General features: G+C 37.4%; 2 protein-coding genes and 2 pseudogenes across 2 annotated transcripts in view; 3 read left to right on the top strand and 1 right to left on the bottom strand.

The window, feature by feature from the left end:
* The window catches only part of PRKAR1B (protein kinase cAMP-dependent type I regulatory subunit beta), a 716155-nt gene that overhangs the window by 305354 nt on the left and 394403 nt on the right, over positions 1-16398 (bottom strand). The window lies entirely within an intron of this gene.
* Positions 1-16398, top strand: part of DNAAF5 (dynein axonemal assembly factor 5) — a 71707-nt gene that overhangs the window by 17330 nt on the left and 37979 nt on the right. The window contains exon 5 of the mRNA XM_069084867.1: positions 8887-9119. Coding sequence (XP_068940968.1) covers positions 8887-9119 — 233 coding nt within the window. The remainder of the gene's footprint in view (positions 1-8886; positions 9120-16398) is intronic.
* LOC138158713 (ataxin-3-like) lies at positions 1744-7725 on the top strand (annotated as a pseudogene).
* LOC138158714 (HCLS1-associated protein X-1 pseudogene) lies at positions 11117-13221 on the top strand (annotated as a pseudogene).

Raw genomic sequence — 16398 nt, 5'->3', positions numbered from 1 at the left:
ATAGATTTTCATACCATTTAGAAAAAAAGGCAATAGAACCACCAAGCTGGAGTTAAGGAGAAAAATTATTTATTTGTCCCAAAGAAGTTCTAGAACACTACTTTTCAATCAGCCTTTTTTTTTTTCTTTTTGGAGGGGGGAAGGCAAGGGCAATTGGGATTAAGTTACTTGCCCAAGGTCACAGGGCTAGTAAGTGTTAAGTGTCTGAGGCTGGATTTGAACTCAGGTCCTTCTGACTCCAGGGCCGGTGCTCTATTTACTGTACCACCTAGCCACCCCTCAATCAGTCTTAATGTCTTTTTTTCACCTCTTGTTTTAGACATGACAGTTCTGGTTCAGGTAGTATGATTTAGGTGTTGAAATCACAAGTGATTCTTTATAGCAGATTTCTTGGGAATTCCTGCTTCCATATTTTCTCTGATATTTCTTAAGTGTTAGGGAAAATGTTTATAGTGGATACCTAAATGAAGATAACCCTTAAACCACAAGTCAGATTATGATCTTATATTTCATGGTATTCTTGTGTCTTTGGATAGATGCTAAAATTAATTACTCCCACCCTCCCCCATTTCTCTCCTTAATTTTTTGGCTTGGTAATCGATTATGAAAATATATTTACTTTTTCATTTTAATTGAATACTTTGTTCCTTAAAATAAAATAATAATATATGCATTGGCAAAGGCAAAAAAATAAATACACACTGCAATTTGAATCAAACAAATATATGGTGAATGTGTGAGAGATTTACAGTCAAATAGTTTAATATAGCACTTCTCTTGTTTGAATCTCTGACGTTAAAATGATCTTAAGATCAAATCTTTACCCTCAAGGATAGTGTTGCCAAACTGAAATAGAGCATTAAAATAAATTATTGTCTTTTGTATAATGTTTGATGATAGATTTACTATCAAACTGGAATTTTACTCCTTACCAGAGTCATTGTATCAGATAATAGTTTTTTTCATTAGATCTTGTACTCAGCCTGAAAATATTATGATAAACAGCAGCAAATCTAGTGTAAAATAAGTTGTGTGTTTTAGAAGACATGAATGAGAATTGTAACTTTAATATTTCAAGGATTAGTGATTTCATCCATATGGATACTCCTTCCACCAATGCAAATAGCAACCCCTTTCCTACTTAGCTTATAGTTTTTCAGAGTAACTCTGTGGCCTTAAATTTCATCACCCAACCTAGTGGTTATCCTTTCTAAAATTTGGTTAGACTGGTCCATGGATTACAAACATGCAAAATCCATCACCACATCTCTATTCAAAACCTGCTATAGTTCGACCTCCTGTGGTATAATCTTTTTTGAACCCCATGGTACTAATGCATTACAGTAAGATATTAGAATGGGACTATGGTAAAGGAAGAGACTTAAAAGGTTAAAGAAATTAGAATCAGTAATTTTTTTATACTGATTTACAAAATGAATTTTTCCCTTCAAAAAAAAAGATATCAAAATTTTTACAAAAATTTAAAGGATACTTATGCTTATTTTAAAAGTTATTTTCAGGGTGGCTAGGTGGTGCAGTAAATAGAGCACCAGCCCTGGAGTCAGAAGGACCTGAGTTTAAATACGGCCTCAGACACTTAACACAAAAACTAGCCATGTGACCTTGGGCAAGTTGCCCTCCAGAAAGTGCAAAAAAAAAAGTTATTTCCTCTTCCCCATAAAGGGACTTCTGAGGGTTTTTTCCCCTCATTTGTATTAGTTAGCCGTGGTGTAGTAGCCACTTGGTTGTATATAGTGTGACAGAATTGCATCTTTGTTTTGAATATTGTTAGGTGATTTAAACTTTATAAACGGGTCATATAGGACTAATTCTTTGCAGAATATATTATTTCTGTAACAACTTTCTTCAGATTCTTAATGCTATAGTTTCATTATCCATACTCTTGAATTGCCTCCTAAACCAATCAACAAATATTTGAGTGCCTTCCATGTGAAAGCCACAATGCTAGGTAGGCCCATATTTGCCACAAATAAATACGGGAATTGGGATAAATTTGTTCTGTAAAAATTGATGTGTTTTGGATTGGATCAGTGTTTTGTAGCATACCTTATACTGCAGACTGTTGTAGCATATCTAAATTTTCTACCATAGATCATTTCAAATACAATGGCTTTCAGTAGTTCAAAGATTTGTTGTCCCAGAGCTGCCTGTCTGAGATACCAGATTGTGGAATTCAGTGGTGATAACATGACTGGAAGTTTGTTCAAGGGCTCCTACCCAGGCTTGGAGAGAATAAAGTGTGAAGGAATCTGGGTTTTTTTTTTTTTTAAGTTTCTAGGCTTAAAGAAGTAAGAACCTTTTGGTAATAAAAGTTTTAGGAGCTGCTAAGTTGTTACATATCAACAGTTGGGAAAGTGACTGCTTATCATCAGTTGGGCAGTGCTGAATTTGAAGATCTTTATGATCTCTTGCAGCTCTAGTGATTTGTGAGGCTTTTGTTGTTGTTCAGTTACATCTGACTCTGTGTCATCCCATTTGAGGTGTTTTTGACAAAGATATTGGAGTAGTTTGCCATTTCCTTCTCCAGCTCATTTTACAGCTAAGGAGACTTGAGGCAAAGAGAGTTAAGTGACTTGCTCAGCTGGTAAGTGCCTGAGGCCAGATCTGAACTCAGGAAGATGAGTCTTCCTGACTCTAGGCCCAACACTCTATACACTTATACCTAGCTGCTCCCAAGGCTACCACCTTACAAGTAAGGAAATTTATTAAATGCTTACTAAGAGAGGGAGTTTCATACCTTTTTCTCAACAGGAATACAGATAATTGTTTTAAAAAGAATAAAATAATATATTTCTCCAATGAAACAAACAGTCTAGAGTAGACTAAAATGTTAATTTTATTAGATCCCCTTTCAGAGTCTGACAGGAATATAAATTCTTCCAGTCAGAGCATGAAGTAAAAACTGTTGGAAATAGAAGGAATGTTTATAACCAGTAATTTGAAAAAGTTAGTTATCCATCCCATGGATGAATATAATTGGGATTAACATTTTCTTGGAGCAGTATGTTTGTTCCAACTATGACTTCACCATTGAATTGAGATAATTTAGTTCTTCTGCACAACACCCTTCTCTATCCATTTGTTAGTGTTTGCAAGTACAATAGTAACCTTATCTTTGCTTCTTTGTATGAGCAATTAAAAAATAAAATCACCCACTTTGTAAAGTGTTTCTAGCCATAACAATGTTAGGTTATGTTTTTTTTTTAAAGGTAATTTTAATGCTTGGGAATCTTTGCTTCTGTTCTCACAAAATCTAAACTTTATTAGATTTTCAGCATTTTCTCCTGGAATTAATTTTCTGTTCTCAGGCTGTAAATCTACATTTAAAAATCGATTTTTCATGACTACCTGTTCTTTACAGTAGCCCAAATCTATATTGACAAGTTTATGGAAATGAATCTTAAGTCCCTGTTAATAAATTTTGTGCTCATATATCATTAATAGCGTTTCAAATGAAGATGTGGAAGGTATGCCCAGATCAGAAGTTTAGACAGTGTTAGAATTACAATTTTGGTTATTTTAAAGAAAATAAGAGAGAGGTGTGAGTGGGGGGAGGGTCTAGAAGGGGGTGGTTCGACGTGGGGCCGTTGGCTCCAGATGGATAAACATGGAGTCCATCTTCCACTGGAAACAAGGAGGCTCACTCTGTGCTCAGCACTGCCTCAATAATCTGTTGCAAGGGGAATATTGTAGCTCTGTGGAAGTATCCTCTATTGCTCATCAGCTAGATGAAGAAGAGAGGGTGAGGATGGCAGAGGGGGGAGTCACTAGTGAAGGCTACCGAACATTCCACAGCAAACTTCAGGAAATAGGGATGACAGTGGTTTCTTCTCTTTTCAAGTTATAAGCAGCACCTGAAAAGTCTGGGGTTTGGAGCTGGTCCTCTTCAGAGTGTCAGAGGCTTAATCCTATATCAATCCTATAAATGGAAGATCCTTTATATGCAATGTAAGGAACAGTGGTTTACAGTTCAAAAATTAGGAAAACAGTGGTTTAACCTAAACTGTCTCTGGACAGGACCAGAATTAATACCAGGTACTTACCTTGCACTTTTCTTGACTCAGTTACAACAGGAAGGTTATTCCATATTTGTTGTTAAGGGGGACCTACCAGACTGTGAAGCTGACCCGCTCCTGCAGATGATTCTCGTGCAACAAATGCATAGACCGAGACGCATTAGAGAAGAATTACCTAAAAGATCAAAGAGTACAGAAAACAGATCTGGAGCAGTCTTTAGAAGTAAGGCATTCATATGAGGGAACAGGAATGTTAGAGGAAGAGGAAGAGAATTTACAAAGAGCTCTAGCACTAAGTCGACAGGAAATTGATATGGAAGATGAAGAAGCAGATTTGCGTAGAGCAGTTGGACTTAGTATGCAAGGTGACTCCAGAAATAATATTTCAGAAATATTCCACAGACATCAGGAACAAATTCACCAACATAGCTTACTTCAGAAGAACTACGAAAGACAAGAGAAGCCTGCTTTGAAAAGTCAAGTAGTTGATACTGAATTAAAACTTCGTTTAAAATTTGTTCTGTGATTTTTGTAATGTGCCTATTTGTAAATGTTCAATTTGGACATAAAAACGAAAAGTAAAAATATTTTCACTTAAAAAAAAAAAAAGGAAATAAGAGGTGAAAAGTGCAGCAACCAAATCTATTGAGCATATTGTTTCCAGGTAGCTCCTCGATACTGCAAGTTTCCTGTTATATGCTGTGCCAATGTCTTTGAAACATTAAAGCCACAAGGAATCCTCAAAAAATATTAGAAGAGGGTCATTTATGGTCTTCAAGACAGTTATTTACCAGAACATAATGCTCTTAGGCTGCAAAAGAGCAAGTTCGTGCTTGACATGTAACTGACGATAACATTCAGGAATCCCCAGCAGCAATTACTTTGTGACAGTGGGTTTCCGGAGTCCTCCTTTGAAATTATTTTTCTGTTAAAACTGTTTTCCTTTCCAATGCTTGAGTGAAAGGGGAAGCACTTCTTCATAATGATGAGCGACCTGTCAGGTCTGTTTCATGCCAGAGAATGGATCAAATTGTTACTTTTACTCTCTTTGGGATACAGGTAGAATCCCCTTTTAATGTATGTCGTTCATTTCATTGTAATGGGATTTTGTGTAGTTTCACTCAGTGACTGACAGCCTAGACTACCACTACTTTTTTGAGGTGTATTCTACTTTTGGAAAGGAGAAAGGTATTAAAATTTCTCATCTATCTACAAAACTGAGTCTTACTAGCCTTCAACTTTAAACGTTACTAAATTGAATTAATGTTGGTGTTCTTCAGAATGATACAAATACTGTAACAAAGTCTTTGAAAAGTAACAAGTTACTTGAAAACTGGCTAACATAAAACTTTACAGTAAATGATCAGAATACATTAAGATTCAATACAGCTAGACAATGTTATGTACATAATAGGTGCTGAATAAATACTGATTGTTTGAATAGCTGTGTAATAAAGCTGCAACTTATTTGAAAAATGCTAGTTGTCTATAAGAAGAAAATTATTTTGTCAGGCATGATAAATAACAGTACAATTATTCCACTAAACTGTTTGACATAAGGAAGTCTTAAAGCATAGGAATGTATTGTCTTACATTAAGTGGAAAGGTGTGGAGCAGGATGGAAAGAGGAGTAATGGGGAGTTAATTCCATAAAAACAATGTTGTAAATAGGTCATTTGACCAAGTAATGTAGCAAGGTTTCATGACCTTAAGACAGTTGTTCAGTTGTAACTGACTCTTTGTAATCCCATTTGAGGTTTTCTTGGCAAAGGTACTGCTATGGTTTGCCATTTCCTTCAACTCATTTTACAGATGAGGAAACCGAGGCAAATAGAGTTAAGGGACCTACCTAGGGTCACAACCCTGATCCCAGGCCTGGCACTGTATTCATTGTGCCACCTAACTGCTAAGATGGTTTTTAGTTATACTGTATAATCGATGTATTGAAGAATGAAGAATGGATTGATTGACCTTATTTAGGTATACAACAGATTTTGGAAGTTTTGGGGGTTTTTTTTTTGCTTTTTGGAGGGGAGAAGGTAAGGCAATTGAGATTAAGTGACTTGCCCAAGGTCACATGGCTAGTTTTTGTGCTAAGTGTCTGAGATCAGATTTGAACTTAGGTTCTCCTGACTCCAGGGTTGTTGCTGTATTCACCGTACCGCCTAGCCTCCCCTGGAAGAATTTTTTGAAGTATTTTGATAATCTCTTGAATTTCTGATTTTACAATTGTTAACTATGTCTATAAGCTCTTATTGTCCCTATTTTACAGTTAGAGAAATTGGGGCATGAAGAAGTGATTCTTCCAAAGGCACACAGTGAGTCATTTTAGAGGAGTGAATATGATTTTGAGTTTCCAATGCTGAATTCAGTTTATTACCTGTGACTTTCTACTTAGTTGGAAGTATTAATTAGAAGTCTTAGATTATTGATTTTGATTCTGAGATTCCACTATCTATTCCTCTATTCTACTAGTGAGGGAGAACAGAAGGTTGTCTCACAATTCTTTATGACTTTAATTTAGCCAAATTTTGTGGTGGTTTTGGGAAGAGAAAAAGCAGGGACAGGGAACTAAATTCATTTTTGCTTTTGCCCTAAGCCAAAATTTGAACTTTGATCTGCAAGAGTGAAAGGATAATATAGTTTTATCAACCATTTTATTGCTTATTAAGGTTGTTTTCTTCTCCCACCTATTAGTTCTTATAGTTAAGACGTGAACTTTGACATGACTATTACCTTTTGATTCCCTTTTGAATATCCCCTTTTTCACCTTTGGGCCTCCATTGTGTTTTATGTCTAGCACTGAATTTGTAACATCAATTATTTCTCCTCCTTATCCTGCACTTACAGAAGTTAAACTGTTAACCATTTTATTTTGGTTCTGTAGTGAAAATAAATCATAGGAGTTAACTTTATAAATATTTGCGTCACTCTTATCTCTTGTTACTTAAGGTTGAATAAATCTTTTAATGTAATTGTCAGTTGTATTACTTAAAAGCTTAACCAGTACCATTGTTTCCTTTGTACAGTTTTGCAGACTTTTGCCTGTTTAAATTGTCTTTTTCCATGCATTTTGCTTGCTAAAGTACTGCAATTATGTTTTCAAAGAAAAGATTAATAGGTGATTGCTGAGCTTTCTGGGCACCTGACCTGGTAGTTTTGGACTCTAGTCCTTAAGAAGTTAATAATTGCTTTAGACCTGAGGGTAAATTCATGTTGTTTACCTTTCCTGCCAAATTGCATCTGACTTTTTTTTTTTAAGCTACTATGTAATAATGAAAAAGCCTGAACTTAGGGTTCTTTTTGTCCATAATTTTAAATGCAAACAATAAAGCCTTATTCTCTTTCAAACTGAAATAAATTCAGCATCTCTCCTTTATGTCATGGACCCTGAAAGATTTTGGTCTACTATCTTTTCCTACTTAAAAACTAATGAACTCAACACCACAACTACCTTGTGCTTTTATCTCCCAATGACAACCTTTGCAGGTCACTAGGAAAAGTGAAGACTGATGAGTGTTCACTGCCAACAGAACAATTGAATGACTTTCCATTGAGCAACCACAATCATTGCCTTAGGATACAGGTGCAGACAGTTTATTGTAGAAAGAAAAAAAAATCTTTGACAGTAGGTAGCTAGAGGGATAAAATGTCTGAATTCAAACATCTGAAATGAAGGAACTGTTGAAAAGGAATGGTCAAAAAGAATCTTTTTTTTTTTAAATTTATGCCTCTGGTCAAATAGGATTCCACTCCATATTTATCTTTGTAGAAAGGTTATTTTTTCAAATGACCTTTTACCACCTGTTGTTACTTCTTATAATTCTAAATGGTTTTCTCCCACAAATTGATAGTGGAGGTGATTTACTATTTATAATTTTTATATAGATTTTGTAACTCAAACACTGTACTTAAGATATGTGTGAGTACGTGTGCATACAGATATACATTTACTTAGGTAGACAGTTTGGGACAGATTAAGGAGGGTTAAAACAGCTTGCATTCAGTCAAACTGGTTATCAGAACAACCACTTTTGTAAACTATTTTTTTAATTCACTCTGCTGTTTTTCAAACTGTCTTCTGTTATGTAAGCACAGCCTGAGATTATCTCTTCAGCAAAAGCAAATAGTGAATTTTTAAAAATAGCAATAAATTAATTTAAACAGTAAATAAGATGTGAATCATTCCAAAGAAATTCCTAACTTACTGTAAGGATAAGTAGTAAAAGGAGAAAAGTAGAAATGGGGGAAATCATTAGTAAATACTATTTTTTAAGAGAACATACTCTTAATACTACTTAATACTTTGTTTTAGTTACCATTTTTGAAAACATTGGGTTTTTTTACAACCTCAAAATAAAACATGTATGTTCAGCACCATATTAGTTAATATATCTGTAATCTTCCTTAAAATCATAGGGAAAAATTTGCACATATTCATCTTGAAGCAGAATTTGTCCTTTTGACTTAGTAATAGTATAGTTAATTATAAGGAAACCTGTGGAAGAGGGACACACAAGTTAAAAGAAAACTTTTCTTCTTAGCATTATCTCTACTGGTTTTAATTATCCTCCTAATGTACATACCTATCCATGTTTCTTAAAGTTGTAACTTTTCTTTATTATTTATTATTATCTTTATTATTTGTTATTTATAATCAAGTATTTAGTAAGCATTTGCTTTGTGCCAGTCATTGTACCTAGGTGTTAGAAGAAGATGTTTGAGGAAGAAATGGCATTGCCTATAAATCTAATCTCATATATTATAAATATTGTGAAATATTGTATTGTTTTTTCCTGAATTTAGTGTGTGGATGAGGTTTTTTAATTGTGTTTTTTTTTTCCTCTAGTGATTCGTCCAGTGTTGGGATGCCGGGAACTTGTTTTCAGAAACCTCTCCAAAATTCTCCCAGCCATCTGTAATGATATAACAGACTGGGTTGTAGGAAATAGAGTAAAGTCAGCACAGCTTCTGGCTGTCTTATTACTCCATGCAGAAGATCACATTACACAGCACTTAGAAATAGTGCTCAGAACCCTTTACCAGGCTTGCTCAGATGACGAAAAGTCTGTGGTTAACAATGTAAGTTAAATTTTTTATCATATACTTTTCTTTAACCATGAAAATAGTTTCGTCCCTCTAAACAATTAATTTTTAGAATGCTATTATTTCGGCTTTTATTTTAGCTATCTTCTAATATAAAAACAATTCATACACATATGCACATATGCATGGAATTATTCTTTGTTTTTTTAAGATAGCATTTACTGACAGTGATTACAAACCAGTTATCTGATAAGAGCAGTCTATATCCAGTCATTGTTCTACATAGAATTTAAGAAAATGAAGATTTACTCAAAGTATATCACAGTATCACAATGAAAATTAACTTAAAGTATATCACAGTGATTATTTTTCCTACCTTCTCCTATCCTTTTGACAGTTTCACTGGTGATTTTGTGAGTGTGTAAAATAGAAGTGAACCCCAAACGAGTCACTTTTCCTTCTTGATAAAGTGTTTTGGTAGCGGGGTTGGTAAATTGAAGATTAGGGAGATATGTATGGATTTCAATTATGTATTATGTTTCTGTCCTCTATGCTAGGATTAAGAATTAAGTTGTTAGTGTTCTTAAAGTTGGCAGTATCAGGGCGGCCAGGTAGCACAGCGAGTAAGAACACCAGCTCCAGTGTCGGGATGACCTGGGATCGAATCCAGGCTCAGACACTTAGCACCCACCCAGAAACACCTGGCCGTATGACTTGAGCAAGTTACTTAACCCCAATTGCTTAGGGGCAGCCAGGTGGCTCAGCGATTAGGAGCACTGGCCCCAGTGTCAGGATGACCTGGGATTGAATCCAGGCTCAGACACTAAGCACCACACCCAGAAATAACTGGCCGTGTAACCTTGAGCAAATTACTTAATCCTGATTGCTTTAAAAAAAAAAGTTGCCAGTATTGATGGAGTCCTGCCTATGATAGTTTTGAAAATTTCGGCATATAGTAAAGCTTATAAAAGCTAGAACTTAAATTATTGACTGGTTTAGCTGTCATACAGATTCATGTCATATAACCTAAATACATGATCTCCATAGTGGGGTTTCTGACCTTGTAGTTGAACATCTAGAACCAGTTAGCTCAATTAATTAGGACACTATGCTGATGGGGAACTCAGTCATATATGAACCAGTTGGTTTTACTCTGTTCATAGACACAGTTAGCCACTGACTCAGCAAGCCAGCTTACACATTTGTGCAATTGATATTTAAAAAACAAAGGAAAAACAGCAGCAGGACACTATAAATGAATCAGGATAAATCTATCATTACAGGGAGAAAAAAATCTCAATACTGATAGCATATTATTATGCAGTGCTGACTTTTAGTCAATCCACAAACATTATTCAGTGCCTACTGTGTGTCAAGTATTGGGCCATGTACAGGGAATACAAAAAGAGACAAAAAAATAGTTCCTGTCCTGAAGAAGCTCACAATCTAGAGGGGAATTAATCAATAGCATCATCTTCACGATAAAGAATAATTGTAATTAAAGTGAAAAAATTTGATTTTACTTCATTTGTAGTACATATCAATGAATGTATATTTCATACTCATACAAGTACCTATCTTCAAAGTAGCATTTTTCAATTGAGTTCAAATTTTTATGTGATTCAGAATAATTTGGAATGAAGCTATTTTGTCTTTCTAAAAATCTTCCACCAAGGAGAACTCCAGAGTTCCTAAGTGCTTTTCTTTCCCCATCCTTCACTTAATAATGTAGGTAAGAATGGCATTTGTTCTATCTATATTTTATTAAAAATAAATTATACATTAAATTTTCATTATATGAAACCGTAATCTCCAAAAAGAACTCCAAAATAGACTGCAATTGTGTCATTACAAAAATGTATTAGGGGTGGCTAGGTGGCGCAGTGAATAGAGCACTGGCCCTGGAGTCAGGAGGACCTGAGTTCAAATCCTGCCTCAGACACTTAACACCAAAACTAGCCGTGTGACCTTAGGCAAGTCGCTTAACCCCAACTGCCCTCCAAAAAGCAAAAAAAATATATATATATATATATATCAGGAGTGCCCACCCGGGCCTTGGGTTGTGGGGAGGTAGATGGTTTGAGTCCTGCCTAAGGGATGAGCCTGTTCAACCTTTTCTGGAGCTTTTTTGGATTCCCAGGGCCTCAGAGACCCAGGGATCCCTTCTTTGGAGGGATGACTAGAGAAGAGGATGATGAAGATGAGGAGGAAAAAGGAGGAGGAAGTCCCTGGGGTTCCAGGTTTGGAGGCCCCAGGTCCCCCGAGGACTTCACTTTTGGCTTTAGTTTTGGCCATGGAGAGGAGATGCCTTTTCACAAGAATTTTGGCTTTGACGAACTGATTCAGGATTTCAACCATATTTTCGTAGTCATGGGGGCCTGGACCCTGCCCTCCCGTCCCCCTGAGCTCCCAGGCCCAGAGCCAGAGACCCCAGGTGAGAGGCAGAGGGAGGGGGAGACCATCCAGGAGTTGATGCTCAAGTATCCAGATAGTCACCAGACTAGGATTTTCAGCCAGGACTTGGAGAGTGACCTGGGGTGCCCCTCTCCCAAAGCAGCTCCAGACTGGGACTCCAAGAGGCCTTTCCGTGGGTTTGATGAGGTGTGGCCAAAGACCCCTGATGCTACAACCAGAGAAAACAAGGATCTTGATGCCCAGGTCTCCCAGGAGGGCCTGGTCATCTTACAGCCCCAGCCTAAGTCATTCTTCAGAAACGTCTCCATTACCAAAATAACTGGACCAGATGGGGTGGCAGAGGAGCGGTGCACTGTTGTAGACAGTGAGGGCCACAAAGAAGCCGCAGTAACTTGTCGAGAAGCAGATGCCAGTTCTAGAGATGAGTCAGGCACCCCATGGCCTCCAGAGTTGGGGGACAGCTCTTCCATCCCGGATTCATTCCTAAGACAATGGTTCCAGTCCTGGTAGCTCAAGTTGACTTTGTGGAAGATTGCATCCCTCCCCTCTTTGCCCCACTCATTACCATTGGGGGTTCCTGACATCACTAGCTGACTCAGCTTATCTTCCTGCCACAGTGAGAGTATGGGAGGGGAGAGGAGGAAATGTGACAGGTAAAGAAAAAAGTACCCTCCATTCTTCTCCACCCCCTTGCTTGCCTCCCAAATAAAATCTTTATTTATGCTATTAAAAAAAAAGAAAATGTATCAGAATTTGGACTAGTTGTGAAGATTAAAGGATGGTCAGTAGACAGGTCAAATGCCGTCTTACTAACCATGGAATGTTAACCTAGAACAAGGATTCTTAACCTTTTTTTGTATCATGGATGCCTATGGCAGTCTTGTAAAGACTGTGGAACCCATCTCAGAATAATATTTACAAATGAATAAAATGAAAGACAGAGGATTACCTCTATATCTAAGTCATGTACCCATTTGGAATAAGGGATATAACATGTACATATATAATAATATCAAGTACATGTGATTTGTTCAGGGTAGAAAACCAGACAGGATGCTTGAGGAAAATTTGAGGAGGGAGAGAATGTTTTCAGCTGAGATCTGGAATAGAGGGTATAGGACCTAAGCCAAACCATGAAGGAGAAAAAGAATTAAGAAAGGTAGAAATGATAGAGTAGTCTACATGCCCTTGATGACTTGTGCAAGGGCAGCAAGGCAACAAATGGCCTGCCAACTTTAGAGAAGACAGCAGTATAGTTTAACTGACATGAAGAGTACAAGGGGAATAATGGGGAATAAAGCTCTTAAAAGAAGTCCTCAAGGCTTCCATACTTCTGCCTCTGGCATACTGTCAGCTGAGAGCCTTGATTCCTTACTGTACTGAGAACATTGAAGCTATCTGTCATGGGCTTCCTCTCCTCCCCTTCCCTTTATCTCACTATCCCTTGACATCATCCCTCCCTCTCTCCTCCTTTTTTCCAGTCTGATAATACTTTGGACCACTTTAACAAGGGGAACCTCTCTAAATATACTTTTGATCCCCTTTTTCAACAGATTGCCTTATCAACTGTCTTCTCCCCCCAATTCTAATACTCAGCCTTTCCCTATTTGTTCTTTTCCTACTACCTTTAAACACGCCCCAGTCTCCTAATCCTTGAAAAAAGAAATCATCTTCCATAGGCCCTACCATTCTTTTAAAACTATTGTTCTTATCTTTGTTGCCTTTTTTCAGCCAAACCTCTGGAGTCATTTATTTTTTGTCATCTCATTCATTCCTCAGACCTTTATAATTTGGCTTCTGAGCTCATCATTCAACTGAAACTGCTCTTTCCAAAGTTACCTTTTAATCTCCAAATCAGATCATCTTTTCTCAATCTTCATCCATCTTGACCTCTCTGTTTAATTTGACACTGCTATTTTTCATTCAGCAAAAAACCGCCTTCTCATACTCCTACCCCCTTCCTCCCCAGTTGAGAAGAAAAGAAAAACAAAACTCATCACAAACACATGTAGTGAAAACAAATTTCCCCATTGACTGTCTCCAAAAGAATTTGTCTCATTCTTCATTCTGACTCCTTTACCTCTCTGTTAGGAAGCAGGTTGCGTGTTTTATCATTAGTCCTCTGGAATAGTGGTTGGTTATCACACTGATAAGAATTCCTAATTCTTTTAAAGTTTTTTTCTTTTACCCTGTTGTCATTATATAATTTTTTCTCCTGATTTTGTTCACTTCAGTCTTTATCATGTCATACAAGGCTTCCCAAATTCTCAGAATCTTCCTTCATCATTTCTTACTGCAGAGTACTATTCAGTCAATGTATATGCCACAGCTCTTTCATGTATTTGCAGTCGATGGACACCTCCTCAGATTCCCTTTCTTTGCCACCTCAAAAAGAGCTATAAATATTTTTGTATATTCTTAATTGGTTTGTTTTCCTTAGGACTAATTCCTCCCTTAATATCCTTCTTCTAAATCCCTCTCCCCCGCTTCTCCCCTTTTTCTTCTATTTCCAAGTTTTTCTGCAGCTCTGGTCTTTTTATGAGGAATGCTTGGAAGATCTGTATTTTATTAAAAGTCCATTTATAATCAGTTGTGCTGGGTAAGTTCTTTTTACTTGTAAGATTCTCATTTGCCTTCTGGTAGATAGTTTTCCAAGTTCTCCACTCCTTAAAAGTGATGGAAGCTGAATTATGTTTAATCCCAGCTGTGGCTTCTCAATATTTGAATTTTTCCTTCTAGCTACATGCAGTGCTGATTTTTTTCTTTGACCTCAAAGCTCTAGATTTTGGTTATGATATTCCTGAAAGTTTTCATTTTGGAGTTTCTTTCAGGAGATGATTGTTATATTCTTTTTATTTCCACTTTGCCCTCTGCTTTTAAGAGATCTGGGCAGCTTTCTTTCAAGATTTCTAGAAATAATATCTAAACTTTTTTTTTTTGGTCTTGGTGTTCAGATAGTCCAATGATTCTTAATTTTTTTTTCTCCTTCATCTTTTTTACCAAGTCAGTTGTTTTTGCTATGATATATCTTACATCGTCTTTGTTTTTAATATTTCTTGTCTCATGTAATCGTTTGGTTCATTTTGATTTTCAGGAAGTTTGTTGCTTGAGCAAGTTTCTATACTTCTTGTTTGTACCAAGCTATTAATTCTCTTTTCAGTTCTTTCTTCCATGGTTCTCATTTCTTTTCCAATTTTTCTACTTAAGTGCTCTCATTACATTTATAAAAGTATTTTATTAATTCTTCATCTCTTGCTTCATCTTCTCCAGGAATTCTAGTTGAGTTTATGCTTGAGCTATCTTTTTCCTGAGGCTTTGCCTGTAGAAGTTTTGGAGTCGTTTTACTATGGATTTGTGTCTTAAGGTTCCTTGCCACCATAATAGCTGTTTATAGTGGGATTCTATTTTCTTCAGTCAGGTTGTTGACTCTCTTTTCAAAATTTTCTTGCATCCTCATTTCTCTTCCCAATTTTTCCTCCACTTCTCTTACTTGATTTTCAAAATCCTTCTTGAGTTCCTCCATGGCCTGTAACCAATACATATTTTTCTTGGAAGCTTTTGGTGCTGGAGTTCTGACTTCATTGTCTTCCTCCCGTTCCATGCTTTGATCCTTTTTGTTCCCCAAAAAGGAATCTAAGGTTTTATTGCTGTGCTTGTTTTGTTTCCTTTGCTTGCTCATGTTGCCACTCAATTACTTGACTTTTGAGCTTTTTGCCACAGTAGAACTCTGCTTCTGGAGAGAGCTTTGTCCCAAATTGCTGGGGTTTTCACAGCTGCTGGAGCTGTTATAGTTGGGTGCCCTCTCTGCAGCCCCCACAAGCTCTGGCACCTGGTCATGCACCCCAGGACCTCCACCCAAGACAGTGATCCAGATCCAAGCAGGTTAAAGCAAGAGCAATTACCATCTGAATGGTCACTTGGTCCCCCTACAATCTGCAGGCCAGGAGCTCTGAAGCAGCCACATGGTGGCGGTGGCTACTGGGTCACTGCACCTCTGCCCCTTCTCCCCCCAGGGGGCAGGGACTAGACCCTGATTCCCTGCCCCCCCCCCCCCGCCCCAGTTCCGACAGAGTTCCACACTGACCTTTTACTTTGTCTTTGGCATTTATGGGTTGATAATTCTGGAAACCACCACAGCTGCTCCACTCTCCCGAAGTCTGCTCCAGCCACTCCTGGTTGGGGCATCCCTGAGGCTAAAACTGCGGGCTCATTCAGGGCTGGGCTCAGCTCCCATCGCACTGCGATGGACCCTTCCTGTCTGCTTTCCAGGTTGACTTCAGCGGGAGATTTGTTTCTCTCTGTCACTTTGTGGGTTCTGTAGCTCTAAAGTTTGTTTAGAGTCATATTTTATAGGTATTTGAGATGGTTATGGGGGGGGCTCACAGAGTTTTCCTGCTTCTATACCGCCATCTTGGCTCCACCCCCCCCAACCCCCATGATGTTTTTCTGAGTAGAGAAAAAAGGATATAATAAATGAGAGATTTAGAGACAAAGACATCAAGGCTCAGTAATTATTTGTATATGTGAAGTAAGAATGGAGAGTCAAGGATAACACCAAAGTTGTGAACCTTAGTGACTAGAAGGGTGATGGTGCCCTGGATAACCCTCTTGGGAAGTTCAGAAGAGAGATGGGTCTGGAGCAAAAGATAACAAGCTTTGTTTTGGACATTGTGATGGTTAAAGGATGTCCAGTTTGAAATGGCCACTAGGTAATTGTTGGTGTGGTACTAGAATCAAAAAGAAAGACTAGGGGTAGATAGATCTGAGAATTGTCTGCATAGAGAGAATTAAACCCATGTGAGCTGATGAGGAAAGGGAGATGATAGAGAAGGGAAAAGGTACCAGGGTAGAGTCTTGAGGAACACCCCTCAATTAGTGTACTTGGCATGGATGATATGAT

The sequence above is a fragment of the Petaurus breviceps genome, unplaced genomic scaffold (assembly GCF_028583685.1).
Source record: "Petaurus breviceps papuanus isolate PSGF00001 unplaced genomic scaffold, PetGlider_PUasm1.0 175, whole genome shotgun sequence".
Taxonomy (NCBI): Eukaryota; Metazoa; Chordata; class Mammalia; order Diprotodontia; family Petauridae; genus Petaurus; species Petaurus breviceps.
The sequence above is the reverse complement of the archived record's forward strand: the minus strand, read 5'-3'. Positions and strand labels throughout refer to the sequence as shown.